At 36.4% G+C, this 17,265-nt stretch overlaps 1 protein-coding gene across 13 annotated transcripts in view; it reads right to left on the reverse strand.

The window, feature by feature from the left end:
* Nucleotides 1–17,265, reverse strand: part of SGCG (sarcoglycan gamma) — a 149,786-nt gene that overhangs the window by 73,323 nt on the left and 59,198 nt on the right. For 5 of the 13 annotated variants that reach the window (XM_074860045.1, XM_074860035.1, XM_074860032.1 and 2 more), the window contains one exon: nucleotides 1,140–1,337. In XM_074860045.1, the coding sequence (XP_074716146.1) occupies nucleotides 1,140–1,334 (195 nt within the window). In that variant the 5' untranslated portion in view covers nucleotides 1,335–1,337. Of the gene's footprint in view, nucleotides 1–1,139; nucleotides 1,338–1,743; nucleotides 1,871–16,386; nucleotides 16,497–17,265 lie in introns of all 13 variants that reach the window. The other 8 variants (XM_074860042.1, XM_074860036.1, XM_074860044.1 and 5 more) reach the window with 4 other exon arrangements.

The raw sequence follows: 17,265 nt of genomic DNA on the forward strand, positions 1-17,265 counted from the left end.
AAACCTGAGCCACACAGATAAAAATTTCAAGTTATACAGGTTCTCTGTGACTCATGATGTGTAGTCACTAAGTACACATCTTCCATATGACCTGCATAACAGAAAAATTATATGTGTTCTAAGATGTTCTACATTGTAATCTGTATGACAGTAACAGTGCTGAAAAGAATTTATGTGGGGGAAGAAACCTGACGGGAATTCAAGCACTAGTAACTGTATTAGTAAGTACCACTTAAAATTAACCTACTTTCTTTACAGTAAGAGAAAGTAAAGTATAGAAATGCTTCTATGAAGATAAAATGGCCTTCATTTAGTGACAGAGGTGTAATAACAATAGATAATGGGAACTTTAATATAACACTTTCTTCAGTAGCAAAGGCAGAGCTGTAGGAATTTACTATTATTGTTTTCCTTGTAACAAGTCTATTCAAATCACCTGTGTATCACAACTACATGTTAGGAACAAATTAGCTTAGCTTCAATATTCACTGATGCATTTTATTGCATTCTGACTAAAGCTACATCTTGCAGACTTCTGAAAGTTAGCCTTTAATCTCCTACCTGCAAAATTACATTATAAATATTAAAATATATATGGCAGTGGAAAGTTATTAAATTTATTCCTGAATAATATAGCTGCTTAGCCTCAAGCACGAAGTAGTAATAACTACCTCTGAGCTGTAATTAATTGGGCAAATAAATTGTTAAATTTGAGATTCTGATAAATAGGAGAAGGAAGCTAAGAAAAAACAGCAACTGTCAGCAATATTTTAACACTAAGGAATTCTGTATCAGATAAAATTACAGCAAACACAATTATAAAATATAAACTAAACAGAGACTATGAGACAATGGTAAAATTCATTCTCTTAGAATGGTTAGAATTCACCTCAATATAAGGTATCAACAACCTCAGTATTTTAAAGATTATTACCAATACAGAAATGACAGATCAGGAAGTATGTTCAAAGGTAGATATTTTTTATATACTTTCAACGAAAGTACAAATTACAGTTGAGAAGGAAGAAAAAAGAACCATCTGTTACAGAGAAGCTGATGTATATACAAAATAAGTGAAGTGGTGAGGCAAGGAAAAGAAGAGACTATGAAAAGAATGGAAAATTAAAGCGGACACTTACTGGGGAAAACCACATCACTTTAAGAATCCAAATTGTCAAAGAAAAATTCACAACTAGGATGATAAGCAGGAGGAGAACAAACAGGTAGAGGCAACGCTTTCTCCAGCCATAAATTCCAATTTTGTAGACATATTCATTCTTCGGCCTCTCTAGGCTAGTGCCTGGTGTCGTTGTAGTGTATTGTTCACGTACCATCTGCTATGTAAAGAAAAAAAGGGACTGCTTAGTTTTTTGAGTTAAATTAAAAATATTTATATAAAACCCCAAGGAAAATATGAAGATATAATTGTAATAGGAAGTTACTAGAAACTCTCATGAAGTTTTACCTAGAAAGCATTTTTATCATGTCCCATTCAAATTACGCTTACATCTTACTTTTTGGTACACATGATGTGAGGTTTTAACATACAAACTGCATCAATTGCTATTTTCAGGACTAAGCTTAAATTTATTTTATCCTATATAGAACGGCAACGATTTCCTCCCATTTTTCATACTATTCTAATTCTCCCATCACAAAATATTTCATACGATCATATCATAATCTGTGGTTCACAGAACAATATAATTTTACTGTAAAAATAGTTACAAGTGATAACGGTACCTTGTAAGCACAGGTTTAAAAACACTTCTACATATTCTTTCCTCAATTCAGAAATAAAATGCATTCTCTGTGTTGCAAAACTTAACTGTGTATCACTGGAATGCCAAAATATGTTAAGCTTCAGAATCTGTATATAAAGAAATGAAATGGTTCTTAATAATGTAAAAGAAATAATGATTTCTGAATTTATTGGATATTCATATTTAAAGATATATTAGCAATAAAAACTTTACTTACTGGGTTTAAACAACTTCCTTCACTCTATATTATAGTTCTTAAAGAAGCATTGTTTGAATTTAAAGAAATCTTACCAATTTCACTTCCTTAAAACATGAAGATATTCACTAACTTCTACCTTTACAGCACCAACAATTCAAACCATTCATTAAAGCTTACAATTTCAGCCAAGAGAATAAGATCTCAGCAGCTGAAGCTGCTTATGTAGAACAACAGTGGGCAACATGTGTCTCATTTCCATCAATATAAATTAAAAAAAACCAAACCAACCATACATGTCAAAAAGGAAATAGTTATTGTAACTTCAAGCACTTCCCATGAGCCAGGTATATCCACAGGCATCTTACAACCAAAAACTGGTCAACTTTCCTACAATATAATGTTCCCAAATGAGAGAGCACCTTCAGACAGGTTTCACACAATGTCTCCTCTCAATTCTGAATTTATGCCTGGAAATGAGATCACTGTGCTCTGCCCACACAGCTTTCAAAACGTGATTAAATAACATCCTTGCCCAGCCGCTGAATTACTCGAAGGTGTTAAAGAAGCTCTTTTCAAGTCTCCTGCAGAGTCATCCTGTGTCTGTAACAAGCTTACGGCTCTCAGTTCTAACCCTCATCTTTAGAAAGATGTCATCTTTTGTTCCTGTAGCTTCCTATCAAACTACAAGACAGAGAACGCAATATAAGCTTAAAACTGAATGGAAGTTCATGCATTATCTCTTTCCATACATGCAGTATTCATCTTATTTCTGCACTTCCATTCAAAAATCTTTTAATTGGTTGTTTATTTATATTAAAAAATAAGACTTGATCATCAGCAGTTCATAATGTAACTGTGCTACAGCCATTATGGGACAATATTGTAATTAATCTTTTGCTGCTATCAGTCTCAGTTGTTCATGATACTGTGTATATAAATCTTTTCTTCTGCTGAAAATACTGAAAATAGTATAAGGATTTATTAGTGGAGAATCATAGATTCTGAAATAACTTGGCTTAACATTACTGCAAAACATTATAGATGTACAAGATGTTGCTTAATATTCATCACGTGAACTACGTTTGTTTAAAACAGATTATATTTTTCAGTTCTGTGTACTACTCAAGCACCTAGTACTGATTATAGGATACTGTTTATATATGAATTGCTACTAATTTTTTTTGCCATTTTCCTGCTAATCATTGTATAACAAACCATATCACTCCCATAGAAGTTGCCCGCTATCTTAAATCTACTTACCATGCTCTGCCAAGTAAGACAAACCAGGACATTTATACATACAATGGGTTTCATAAAATGCTTAGAAAAACCTTTACCCTTACTTCCACACAAATTTCTCCTGAACCCTGTAACTTACAGGATAGGATGCAGTAACTGTTATCTGGTGACACCAACAGATATACTTTGAGAAATAACCCGTGCAGTTCTTGCTCAGGTATAGTACGACTATCTAATACCCTATCAGAGGGTATCATCTGAGTTGCTTATGGTTTCCTTCATTACACATACTTATTAAGCGTCAGTATAACAAGAAACAAGACAGATGACAGATACTAATACTTCCATAGTAATAGAAGCCCCTTCAGAAGACAGACTGCTTTTTTTTTTTTAAGGAGATAAAATCCACTTCTAAGTACACTTAAATGGTTATTTCAATAGGGCTGTGGGAAAATGGACCATTCTTCAGAAACTGCAGAGTCTCATGAAGTTAGCTGAGCCTTCAACAACAAATCTCTAGCTGTGGCACCTAAACTTTGTCTGTTCCTTGTATTGCTGTTCGCTACATCTTCAAGGTAAATTTGGCAATAGAAACACCATTTGATAAAGAGTACATTAATTCTCAGATCTTCATGTTTCGATGTCAGCCTCATCACAAGTGGTCTCTGAGGTTAGTATTCATTTCACAATGTTAAATACCAACAATTTAGCTTTCAATATCTGAGCAAGTCAACCTGAACTCGCTTTATGGTTAATGGAGATAAACCTACCCCTCTAGGAATTATTTATCTGACTTATTTTAGATGTATATTTTAGACATCCAGTGAACTGCACCTCAGATGTGTTTAACTTCTTTCAAAAAAAAAAAAAAAAGCAAGCCTGGGATGACTTTTTCATATGTACATACCTACATGCTTTAGACATAAGCATTTGGTCAAATTAATTCCAACAAGAATGATTTCCAGAAGCATGTAATTTAACAAGAAGATAGGGTTCTTTTGATTTCTGGTCTCCTTCTGTTCCATTTTTACCCTGCTGTAAAATGTTTATTGTGTGTGTTGAGGGTTTTATACATAATGTATTATGTACTGCTGTTTAATGAGGCGAGGTCAAAATCCATTATGCATTTCACCAAAAAGCCTATGAGTTTTGTGATTGTTTTCAGCCCTTCAGAAATTCCACAGAGGACATCTCTCAGCACAGCACTGTTCCCTGCACAAATTATTTTTTCCTGACAGAAAACAGTTCTGTTGTTCCTGAGCATTACTAATACTGCCAAAAATTGCTTTGGTCCTAGAAAATGGGTAATGCTGGTCCAGACAACTGACTGCTTTGAAAAGGATTAAATTTTTCTACTTAATATAATATTTAAATATTTTAAAGAGAATTAGTGGCCCAGTACCAAGTAGTTGCAGGGGAAATCCTTTAAGAATTGATACTGTTGGACTGTTTCTTCTGGAAGAATCAACTTTGCATATTACTGACTTATACATTCACGAGCTGAAATCACACAGAAGAATAACCACAGGCCTGCCTGGAGAAGTCAAAGAGAAATTCTTTCATAGGTTTGGGCTGTTTTAGGAAGCTGGACTGAAAGGAAAGCCTTAGACAGGCAGATCTCACAGTTGGCTGGTGAAGTCTGCCAGGATTCAAGAGAGACTCTTAGAAGGAAAACAACAGATATTTAGTACTATGATGAAAAATGTAATTTGTAAATGGAATAACCATGAAACTGTAAGTTGGTTGTGTAGGGGCATACTAAACAAACACCAAGAAGGACAGGGTTACTTAGACAACTGAGTGTAGGCAAGTTAGTTGGAGAAGCAAGAAGTCTGCACAATGAACAATGACTTCAGTAACTTTATGTTCTTTTACAAGGAGGCAGCACACAATGATGAACTAGAGAGTAAGAACAGTCCTGGCAACCTACAGTGCAGATAAAATGGCAATTTAGTTTCAGAATGAAAATTCTGACATCATTCAAATGGGCCATGAAAACATGTATTATTTGTATCATGCCAGCAGTACCATAAGAAAAAAGTCTTCTACTTAATTGAAAGTTGAATTTCTTGGTGTTCCTACTCAAGGGCCTACACAATCAGATATCAAATAAGATTAAGGTCAACCACTTGAATATTCCCTATGGGCTTTTGTATATGTGGCCATATATCATGGTAGTTTGCTATTTGAAAGTATTTTTCAATTGTCATAATCTGTTTTACTGGGATCCATTTTTATCCAATTACTTCTTGCCCATTTGCTGATTTAAAACAGATATTGAATGCTAATTAGCTGCCAAAAGATGTGTCATGGATTTTAAATGATATAACTTGTGAATTACTTGTACACTGCAGATATTTTCACCATGTGAGATTTTCTCCTGCATTCAGGAGTTACTTGTGTTGCACGTAACGCATGAAATTCATGCTTATAGGAATACACATATGAGCTGCTGCTGAAAGAGCTGTATGTTCTATGTTCTTTACATTGTGTTACTAAAGTTGCCCTCTAAAAATACGAAGCCATGACAGAACATTTCCTTGGATCTATTCCACCTTTTTTCATGATAGACTTCGAGACTGGCTTCTGTGACTTGCATGATTCAGAGGTCCAGGAGGTTTTTATATTAATACCTAGATATTGAAAAACTATCCATCAATAATGTTACTGTTGGATTTAGGTTAGTTTGGGCATCAAGTTCAAAAAGCTATTCTGATAGCTCTGGAATATTCAATTAAGACAGCTGTGTTTTGAAAAAGGAATTTGCAAACTTATCAGTAAGCCTGCTTTGGAAAGCAAGCCTGAATAGAAGCTTGTTAATAGTGTTATTTTCAGGAATTATTTATCTGTAGGAATTACTGAAGACAATACTATTTCAATTAAAATAAGCAGTCTCAGTTTATTTCAGTTGTAAAAATGTTTTCACTGTTTTTTTTCATAAATGGCTATGTTATTTTCTTGAACATAAATAAAATTCTTCTTAATGCACAGTTCATAACTGTATTACTCAAGTACTTATGTTGTCATAAAGCAAGTAATAATAACAAACTATTAGAAAGCACAATTTAAATATAAGATTACTTGGTTAATACTAATAACAAACTGTAATTCCATTAATAATTATATAATTATTAGCATTTTATATTTTTGGTCTGTTTCCAATTGTGTTGGGATTTTCAGCAAAGGGACAAAAAGCTTAGCACTCAAGAGAGCCTTTTCCAACCAGAGTTAAGAAGAACTAGGGAGGTTTCATGAAGAAATTTGCACCACCGATGCTCATAGTATACATGTTCTTTTGAAAGGAAACTTCAGTCATCAATGCTTCTACTCTCTTTACATGAACTATATTCATTCACATGCAAGAAAATTCACAGTATATGTGGGGATGAAAGAGGTGATAGTGCTAAACTAAAATAGTTCAGCAGAAAGACCATTTTAACCATTTAAACTAAATTCTTGTGCCATTATAAACAAGCTGTGAACTGAAATAAAGCAACCTGTCAACTCAGGCAAGTGAGAACTACTTTTCAATCTGCATACAGTATCTTCATGGAACATTATGTTCATTAGTGTTTTTATATAATGCGTTGAGCTAGATGGGTATTATTATACAGTAAACATCAGAACTACATTAAGACTTCACACTAGTGGCATTCAAGCATGCACACTTTTGTCTTTGTGGGGGACAGAAGCAGTCCATTGATTAACCAACAGGAAATAGGTGCAGCTGGAATATTTTCCTAACAGGAAAAACAGTTCAGGCAAACCTGTTGTTCAAATAAAAAAATAGAAAAGAAGGGAAACATTTGCAATCCATATGGAGAAGCTTTCAAGACAAAATCAGAAAGGTAGAGAAAACTCAAACTCTCACGACTAGATGAAGATTTTCTAATTCCTCTCAACCCTCCCTTGTTCAAACATATTGTATTTAACCTTGCCCAACCTTGCTTTGCTGAGATTTGTATATTATATAGTATATTACAGTTTGAATTGTAAACTAGTGTCATCAGCTAAAAAAAGCTGGATCCCTGCAGCATAATTTGTGGAAACTGGCAAAGAAATTCATATGGCCTAGTTAACTGTTTGCATACCCCGCAGTGCAAATTTACATAATAACTATGACACGTTCACAATTAACAGCTTTCCACATTTTAAGAACCACTGCAATAGCTGTCACTGACAGCATAGGATGAAGTGCTATATTAAAAATTATTATTAGTCTAATATCTGTGTACTTTCGAATCTCATTCAAGTAAAAATATTTTTAAAATTTTGTTTTCAGTCTTTCAACTTGATTTTTCTTCCTTTAACAAACTCCCAAAACATTAACTGGATCAGAAAAAAGTAATTTTCATGACACTTCCTTCAGAATCAAGGCTGAGCAAAATTTCTAGACAGATTTTTTGCATGCTTCACTAACATTTTAAGAGGTAGCTAGTTTCCGGTATGAGAAATCCCATGTCTTTTATGTAAAATGCCATAAAATGTTTTAATTAAAAAAAAAAAAAAGTGAATCTTCTGTCTCTGAAATTCAGTCACCATTACAGCTAAGTTTTCTTGAGTGACCTTGAGTACTGTAATGTGGAAAAAAAAATTTAAAATATCACAATTATTTACTTTCCCAAGATTTCCAACATATATGTTACTCTCTCTTGGTAGACAACAGAAATATTTCCAAGAACACAGAACTCAGAATAACTGATACAGAAGTGATTGCATGATGATGTGGGTGAGACACCCACATCTAGATGTGTGTCTCATCCACAAGGCTACTGGCTAGACCTCATGAGCTCTCATTATTTATTACTATTACAGATTTTAGAAGTAAGTCTTTCACAAAGAGAAAAATAGCCTTTTTCACCTAACAATGCAAGACTGAGATCCAATAATGGTGTCAAGATCATTTAAGTGTTCACACAAAGGACTCCAAGTCCACCAGGAGAACGGAAGATACATGATCTATTGCAGTCATTATCAGAACAGAAAGTATGCAGGCTCTTCTGTCTGTGAGGTTTCTTTCTCCCTCTCTTTCCTGGACTTAAAAATACTTTACATGTGAAGCAGAAGTCAGAATAGATTCACTCCACTAGATCCCTTTTTCTTTAACTGTGCATTTAACAAAATGTTTGTAATTAAGCTAGGTATGAACTAAATGACTCAAATTATGAGTCATTTAAATTCTTAGTTAAGTCTTTCAACTAATACAAACAGACAAAGTAGAAGGAGACTGGTTAATCTGCTTTTTTGTCCTCTACAGTATGACAGAAGACAGGAATTTATTATGGAATGACAGTATACCTGTGTTACTGCATCCAATTGTTCATGAGGTGATGAGAGGTAGTCTTTTGATTTATGATGCAGCAGTTTTCCCCGAACAGAATCATAGAATCACAAAACATGAAAGTTGGAAAGGACCTCTGGAAATCATCTGGTCCTATTCCCTGCTCAAAGCAGGGTTAACTTTGACATCAGAATTGGTTACTTGTTGGAAAAAAAGGTGCAACCATACATTATCAAGAATTTATTTTCTTCAATAGCCTTAGTGTCTCTGAATAGTCCTGCTAAGCTCTGATTGTCATGAGTCTCTGTGGCAGCCCTGCATGCAATTTGCAAAAATAGTTACCTTTATTTTAAAATTCTTACATACTGCTTGGACTACTGTGTTACATTTAGCCTACTGGAGTTTTGATCCTTTGTATGCCATTTGATACAGCTAACATGTTTTTATGAATACCTTCCTCCTTCTAACTTATCTCGTCCTGCTTTTTAGCTATATTGGTTTAGCCATGTCTTTTAAATATGTATTTACCCTGAGCATCTGATATGATATTTTGAAATAGTCACATGTAAAAATTTGTTTCCTTTTCACAGGCTGCTCCCTTTTTACATAGTTAAGTCCTTTTTTAAGTTAAGAACAATGACTAAGATTCTTCGGCTCCTGTTACTCCATCAAAGATAATTTAACATCAACATGGCCAATGTTACAACTCCTTGACAACACATGAAAGAGACCTTGTGTACTGCTCAGAATTAAGTCCAGAAATTACTCTGCTTCCTGAGAAACTGCTTCCCAAACCAGTCATTTATGGGATCTAAAAATGTGGTCTGAATGTTGGACCTAATTATGACATTTATACTACAAAGGTAAAAGAAGAAATACAGTTCCCTCTCACAGGGTTTCTGATCCACTACAGCAAGTCACAGCCATTGTAATAACCTTGGTCAGGTCATTGGCAATATAGTCTTTAATATTATCAATCATATTTATATTAATAATGTTATTATTCTAATTCTAAAGATTCCACATTTCAGTCCATGAGCATGTTGATATAAGTGGTGAATTGTTGATACAACTGCTTTACCAATCTGTCTTTACAGTAAACTTCTGTTAACACATGGCACCAGTTGCATGTCCTATTCTGTCTTTCCCGTATGTTTTTAACTTGGTGTTACTCACTGACTGGTTTCCTTCTGTTACATTTTCAACATGACTAATCAGTTTCATTTTGTTTCTTAGCTTCCTTAAAGCTAAGCATTTTAATTTTCCTATCTAATTTTGAGGTTACAGAAACTTTCCTTTCTTTCCCAGTCTTTTACCTCCAATTTAAGTGAGACTTTGTTCATCATGTCCTACTACCAGGTTCTTTTTTATCCTGTAGCCAGGGATATATGTTTTTCATGACTTCCCTCTTAGTATAGTTCCAAATGTGCTCCTGTGCACTATTCTGCTTTTCCTTAAATTTAAAAAGCTCTAAGCTTTTTAAAGTGTCAGCTGCCTGGTTCCATTTCTGTTAAAATGAAGATGTCATTCCTATTATTAGTTTCCTTTAGTTCAAAAATATTCTTAGCTCCTAATGATTTTGAGCCCCTTTCCTTACTCATGTTCTTTCCCCATGGTCTTGCATATGGTAGCAAAAATATTTCAAAGATTGCTATCATGGAGAACCTGGTCTTCAGTTACCCATATCTCAGTCTAAGCTTTGCCTTCAGAACCTCTTTGCTAGTTTTCTAGACTCTCAGCAGTTTTAGTGGTTCCCTCAATATCAAGATTGCAGATTTTCACCCTCTCCTGGGTCCAGCTGACTGAATCAGCAATTTTCCATAAAATGCTGCTGTCTTCCTTTACCTATCAGCCAAATAGATAAACTTCCCTAAATATCAATATTAGGTATAAATGATCACTAATGTTAGTCAACTTAAATCCAAGTAACTTGCTGAAAAGCAGGTGCAACTATTCTGATACAGCTTCCCCTGCCTTGCACACAAGTGCTGGAATTACTGGTGCTATAACTGCATTCAGAGTAAAGAAATGTGCTGCTTTCTTCCATCCTTGTTAAAATTCTAGATATATGGCTCCTGCAGATCTGAAATCCAGCTGCAGTAGCTGGATTTGGTAAGAAAGGAAGGAAATAAGATAAATTTGCCAGCTATGTATGGAGTAGAGTTTAAAATGTGGTTCTGTTGCAGTCATAGAGGGATATTTTATTCCTGTTCACTTGACTAAGATTCTATTATGAGAACTTCTCATTAAGTTCTTCTTCCAGTATAAAAATATACCACATTCCCAGGATCTCTAAAAATTTTTATTCTATTTAAATGTTACCAACATATGTACAGATGAGAAAATGGTGATTTCCAGCTTAGTAAACCAACTTAAATTTTCTTCAGCATGACCTCCACTCTCCTACTATTTTCTTTCCTTGCCCTGTCCAACTCAACTTCAGGACTGTACTAATGAAGTTTGTTCTCTATCTGAAGATGCTGCTTAGTTTAGCTACCATATTTGATGATATTTTTGCCAAAGTTGCCTTTTTGTGGGAATGCAAGTCATTTCTTTGAATACTGACACTAGTAGCTGCCTGTCTAGGAAATTAAGAGGTTAGAAAAATGAATGAATCAGCCAAGATAACACATGTAGAACTTCCCGGACATCCTCCTCTTTCTTCCTCCCCTCCTAACAAGGGACCATTTTAATTTAAGGTGCTTCTATTGTCTTGCAAATTGAGCTGGGATGAGATTAAATCATTTCAGCTCTCTTTAACATTTAAGCATGCAGAAACATTACAGTGGGGACTCTGGTACCAGTAATATGTGTTGAACCTTGCAGGACTCTAACTTTCACTTCCTCTTAAATGGAGGAGGAAACCAGGGATCTACATATCACTTCCCAGCTACAGAACAAGCTATACACTGTCTCTGCCTTCCAGTCAGGAATTCTCTACCTGTGCAACTTCCAGAGATTTATGGTTTTTTGCAAGTTGTCTGTTACTCCAAGATTCATAGAATCATAGAATGGTTTGGATTGGAAGGGACCTTCAAGATCATCTAGTTCCAACCTCCCTGCCATGGGCAGGGACACCTTCCACTAGATCAGGTGCTCAAAGCCCCGTCCAACCCGGCCTTGAACACTGCCAGGGAGGGGGCATCCACAACCTCTCTGGGCAACCTGTTTCAGTGTCTCACCACACTCACAGTGAAGAACTTCCTCCATATATCTAATCTGAATCTACCCCCTTTCAGTTTAAAACCATTACCCCTCGTCCTGTCACTACACTCCCTGATAAAGAGTGCCTTGACATCTTTCCTGTAGGCGTCCTTTAAGTACTGAAAGGTCACTATAAGGTCTCCCTGGAGTCTTCTCTTCTCCAGGCTGAACAACCCCAACTCTCTCAGCCTGTCCTCATAAGGGAGATGCTCCAGCCCCCTGATCTTCATGGCCTCCTCTGGACCCACTTAAGCAGATCCATGTTTTCCTTACACTGCGGGGCCCAGAGATGTATGCAATACTCCAGGTTGGGTCTATGAGAGCAGAGTAGAGGGGCAGAATCACTTCCTTTGACCTGCTGGTCACGCTTCTTTTGATGCAGCCCAGGATGTGATTGGCTTTCTGGGCTGCAAGTGCACATTGCTGGCTCATATTCAGTTTTTCATCCACCAGTATCAAGTCCTTCTCCGCAGGGCTGCTCTCAAGCCCTTCATCCCCCCGTCTGCATTGATACCAGGCATTGTCCTGATCCATGTGCAGGACCTCCCTCTTGGCCTTGCTGAATTTCATGAGGTTTGCACGGTCCCACCACTCAAGACTGTAAAGGTCCCTCTGGATGGCATCCCTTCCCTCCAGTGTGTTGACCACACCACACACTTTGCTGTTGTCAGCAAAACTGCTGAGGGTGCACTCAATCCCACTGTCCATGTCGCCGACAAAGACTTTAAACAGCGCCAGTCCCAATACTGATCCCTGAGGAACACCACTCATCACTGCTTTCCACTTCAACATTGAGCCGTTGACCACAACTCTTTGAGTGCGACCATCCAGCCAATTCCTTATCTGCTGAGTGGTCCATCCATCAAATCCATGTCTCCCCAATTTAGAGACAAGGATGTCATGCGGGACAGTGTCAAATGCTTTGTACAAGTCCAGGTAGATGACGTCAGTTGCTGTTCCCTTAGCCACCAGTGCTGTAACCCTGTTGTAGAAGGCCACCAAATTTGTCAGACATGATTTGCCCTCAGTGAAGCCATGTTGGCTGTCACCAATCACCTCGTTTCCCATGTGCCCTAGCATAGTTTCCAGGAGGACCTGGTCCATGATCTTGCTGGGCACAGAGGTGAGACTGACTGGCCTGTAGTTTCCTGAGTCTTCTTTTTTCCCCCTTTTTAAAAATGGGGGTTATGTTTCTCCTTTTCCCGTCTGCAGGAACTTCAACAGACTGCCATGATTTCTCAAATAGGATGGACAGTGGCTTAGCAACTTCATCGGCCAGTTCCCTCAGGACTCGTGGATCCATCTTATCAGGTCCCATGGACTTGTGCACCTTCAGGTTCCTTAGATGGTCTTGAACCTGATCTTCTCCTATAGTGGGTGGTTCTTCATTCTCCCAGTCCCTGTCTTCACCTTTGCCTTCTGCAACTTGGTAGTGTGGCTGCAATACTTGTTGGTGAAGACTGATGTAAAAAAGTCACTGAGTACTTCAGCCTTCTCCATATCCTGGGTAACCAGGTCTCCTGTTTCTACATGTCATCAGTGAAGTAAATTTTAGAAAACTGAAATCAAGAATTCTTGTCTTAAAGTATTTTCTCAAGCTGGCACAAACCCAAGGGACCCTAATGTAGTCCACTGAGACAACAGGAGTCAAATTCAGGATAATAGTCAAGCCCAGATCCTAAAAAGCTCCTTAGCTCAGGATCCAGCAATAGCTCAACTGAAAGTGTGAATTTTAGTGAACTCCCAAGTTTGAAATGGCTTTCAGATTTTCTAGTCTAGGGTAGTTACATAAAATGGATTCAGAAGTCATGCAAATTCTGATAGCGGTGAGCACACAAAGACTGTAAATTCCACTGCCATAACTTTCATCCTGCACTCTCTGACTTGGTACATTTTTTCCCCTTCCATATCCATAATGATGAACAAGTCAGAAGGAAAGAATTAAGATTTCTGCTGAAGAAGGAAGGATGGTGTGAGGATGGTGCAACACAGCTTACACAGTAAGAGGGAAAGGCAACTCCCACTGCTCACGCTGAGAAGGGATGCCTGAAGCACAGTGAGGATATTCCCTTAGCCACTACCTCAGGAATACATGCTCCACAAATTGAGGCTTGAAATTTAAACATAGCAATTCACATACATTTATCATTTTAGCTGATAAGAATTGTACAGTTCTTCACCTTACCAGTGCCTTCCAAACACCAGAATGAATCATAGGTGGATGATTATCCATTCCTTTTCTACTCCTTTTTCTCATGTTTGAGTAGAAATAAGAATGAAATATGAATGCAGAAAATGCTACTGTTTAAATCTTTCTCATGCTAATAAGTCTGTTTTCTGTAATTAAAACCTCAAATGTATTCCTGAATGATAAATAATACATCATAGACTCTTAAAAAATCCCACAAATACCCTTCTTAATGAAAAAACAATGTATTTTGACAGGGAAGTTACAAAATAAAAACAATGAAAGAAAACTAAATGGACTGGAAGAATAATTGAGTAACACCATAGTTAAACCCAACCCTGATGTTAAGAGGAACTGTTTAACTGCCTGTGTTTATATGGATAAGTCTTTAAACGATTAGCTTGAGCTCTGCAGCACCTGTCTTGACACAAGTGGAAGAAAGGAACAATTTCAGGCAAGGAATGCTGAGAGCTATCTTGTCTGTATGGAAAGGCTATCAGAATCGCCCTTCCTCCTCTCCTTAAAATTTAATAAAAATCCTGTCTTTATGGAAAATAAGGATAGTGTACATTTAGTCTACTGTGTAAAGGCCTTTCTCACTGGAAAGGCAAATCAAAACTAAACACAGGGATGACTTGACGATGTAATAAGTTTTCCATCTATAAATTATAAAATTATAGTCTTTACAGGACTATAAATTACACTGAGAGCTGAATACTGCACCCTCTCTTATTCTGATCATTTGATCCTTCCAGGCTTTTCTTCAGGTGGAAGTGGAAGGTTTCCCTTCGGGTTGTCATTCATTGCAAGTAATATAGCTTTACAATGCAATCCAGGTATTATCTGACACTCCAAGAAGAGAAACGCAAAAATGACGGCTGACAAATTTACAGAATTTTTACTATAATCTACCAGAGTTAGTTTTTGTTCACTAGGATTTTAGTTCTTTTATTCAGTGACAGCTAAATGATTTCCTTATTCAGAACAGACATGCACATTACATTGGATGCAGATAAGGCCTTTCTATTCAGTCCTTATTAACAGTAATTTACTGAAAAAGTCTGGCATTGAATTCTTTAAGGTTGATTGCAAGTAACTTGGTGAACAAAATTCTGAATAAAATATGAAACTTGTAGACTTTTATATAATTTCAGATATGTAAAATCCAACAATTGTTTTGGTTACCAGACTAGGCTGTGATAGTTACTGTCTACAGTACAAAAAATATGTTCTTATGATATGTGATCTATCCCAGACATCCAAAAAGAATTAAATCAGGCAACACAAGAATCAGTTGAAATCAGAAGTTAAACATGACAATTAAAACCACATATTTAGTCAGACCAAGATTTAGCAACATCTTGCTGTGTACCAAGTCAGTCAGTACTGCAGATTAATAACAGTACCGGCAGCTGTCAACATAACTTGATATAAAAAGTTGATTGATTTCAGTACTTACCAACATCTCTGAAAGTATTCTGAATTTTTAATAATTATAGGGATTAAAATTCAAGGAAATTTTTTTTTAACTGGTTAACATTCATGGCAATAAAAAAAAAAAAGGAGAAATGATTCACCGTGAACTAAAAATTAGAACATGCTTCTAATATATTTAAAGATACTTCTTAGGATAGAGTTGTATCATTGCAGTCTTGTAAATTGTTAAAGTATTATATAAAAATTAGTGTTCCTTTTTATTTATTGATCTGCTTCTTCATAAATTAATAATATTTCTAATACTGGTGTTCCAACTGCTCTCTTCTGATCTCTAAGATCTATTACTTTCGTAGTTCCACAATACTTGATAGTGAATTGTTTACTAAATGAGTGAATGCAATTTCTTACAAGTCAGCTCTTCAAGCATGTAGTGTACAGAAGAAACAATTTCAGTATTTTTTCTATAACAGAACCCACTAAACCCCCCCAAAAAAGCACTGAAGCAAATGGAAACGTTGGAGTCTAACAGCGAGTAGTTTCTGAATTACACACAATGAGATATTCTATGCAAACAAGACAAATTAGCTCACAAGTCAGTCCTCCTCTCTCCTAAGAAAACTGACATTCAAAAATAGATGATGTAATTACAAATCTATAGAGAAAAGGAGATAGGAACAGTTCTTTTCTTTGCCAGTCCACTGATCTCTGCTTGAGGCCAACAAACAGCATGTACACGGGCTGAAAGGCTGGGTTTTTGTAAATATTCAAAGCAGACATTTAGTATTGTCATTGCTTTATTATAATTAATAAGTGGTAGTATGGTTGTGGCTTCTGTGTTTTAGAGAATAAGGGAGTTTAATTGTATGGATGCCAGCCACTCTCTTCCTCTTGGACTCTTCCATAGGCACGTTTAAATTAGCAGTACAGATCTAGCTCTTAATTTGTTTTTTTGTTTTAAGTACTTTACTTAGCTACTGTTAGAATGGTCTGAAGTCTTCATTTCTTTTTTATGTAACTTCCTAGATAAAAAAAATGAAACAAAAAGCCAAAAGAACAGAAAGAAAGTATGACATACTATTCACATTGAACTGGCTCATCTGCAGTGTCCTCATCTTAAGATCTAGCACACAGATCTTGGTAAAACTGGTTGCAGTAGCAGACGTTCTTCCTCTCTATGGACCAGCACTAGAAGAGAATGAGATACTGTGGCAGCACATTTTGTACTTACTTTTTTTACAGCGGGACAGTGATAATATTAAGGAACTGCAGATTCCCTACTGAGCATTAGGTGGAAGTGTCTTATTTCTGTCCATCTGTCTCAGAAACTGGATCAGCTCTTCCCATGTAAAACTATCCTTGTCTGTTCTTTGTTTCCCGTTCTCCGTGCAGTAAAATCTCAGTTTCTTACTTATTTCAGCCAGACCTAGTCTCCTTTCCTACCAGCTGCATTTCTCCCAGGTTTTGTTAAATCTTTCTCCTTCCCCACATTCTTAAAGTCCTAACATCTTTCTTTCACCCCTTATACAATCTCAGTCTTCCATCTAATCTCCTCTGCCTCTTTGCCTCCACTACAATTTTCTGACTCCTTTTCTCAACATGCTTGTCCAGCTACACCATGTTTTCATTTACAACTTAAAATGTCTCCTCTCCTTCTTTTCCTTTAATCTTCACATTTATTGATAATTCCAGTCTCTTTGTCACATCTGTCCCTAGCCTTTCTCCCAGATACAACATTCTTGGCTAACCAGGCTCAGTCCAGTTCTTGTTTCTCTTGAGGACCGACCCCCTGTCTCTTATCTACTCCCTTCCTCTCCTTGTTTGGCTTTTGTTCCTTCTGCTTTAAAATCCATCTCCCTTACAGAGACCAGCAGAGGTGTAGGAAAACATCTCACTGGGAGTATAGATTCTTATGGAGACAAGACCTCAGCTCTCATTTCCTATTTCCAGACCCAAA

This window comes from Strix uralensis, chromosome 2, assembly GCF_047716275.1.
Source record: "Strix uralensis isolate ZFMK-TIS-50842 chromosome 2, bStrUra1, whole genome shotgun sequence".
Lineage (NCBI taxonomy): Eukaryota > Metazoa > Chordata > Aves > Strigiformes > Strigidae > Strix > Strix uralensis.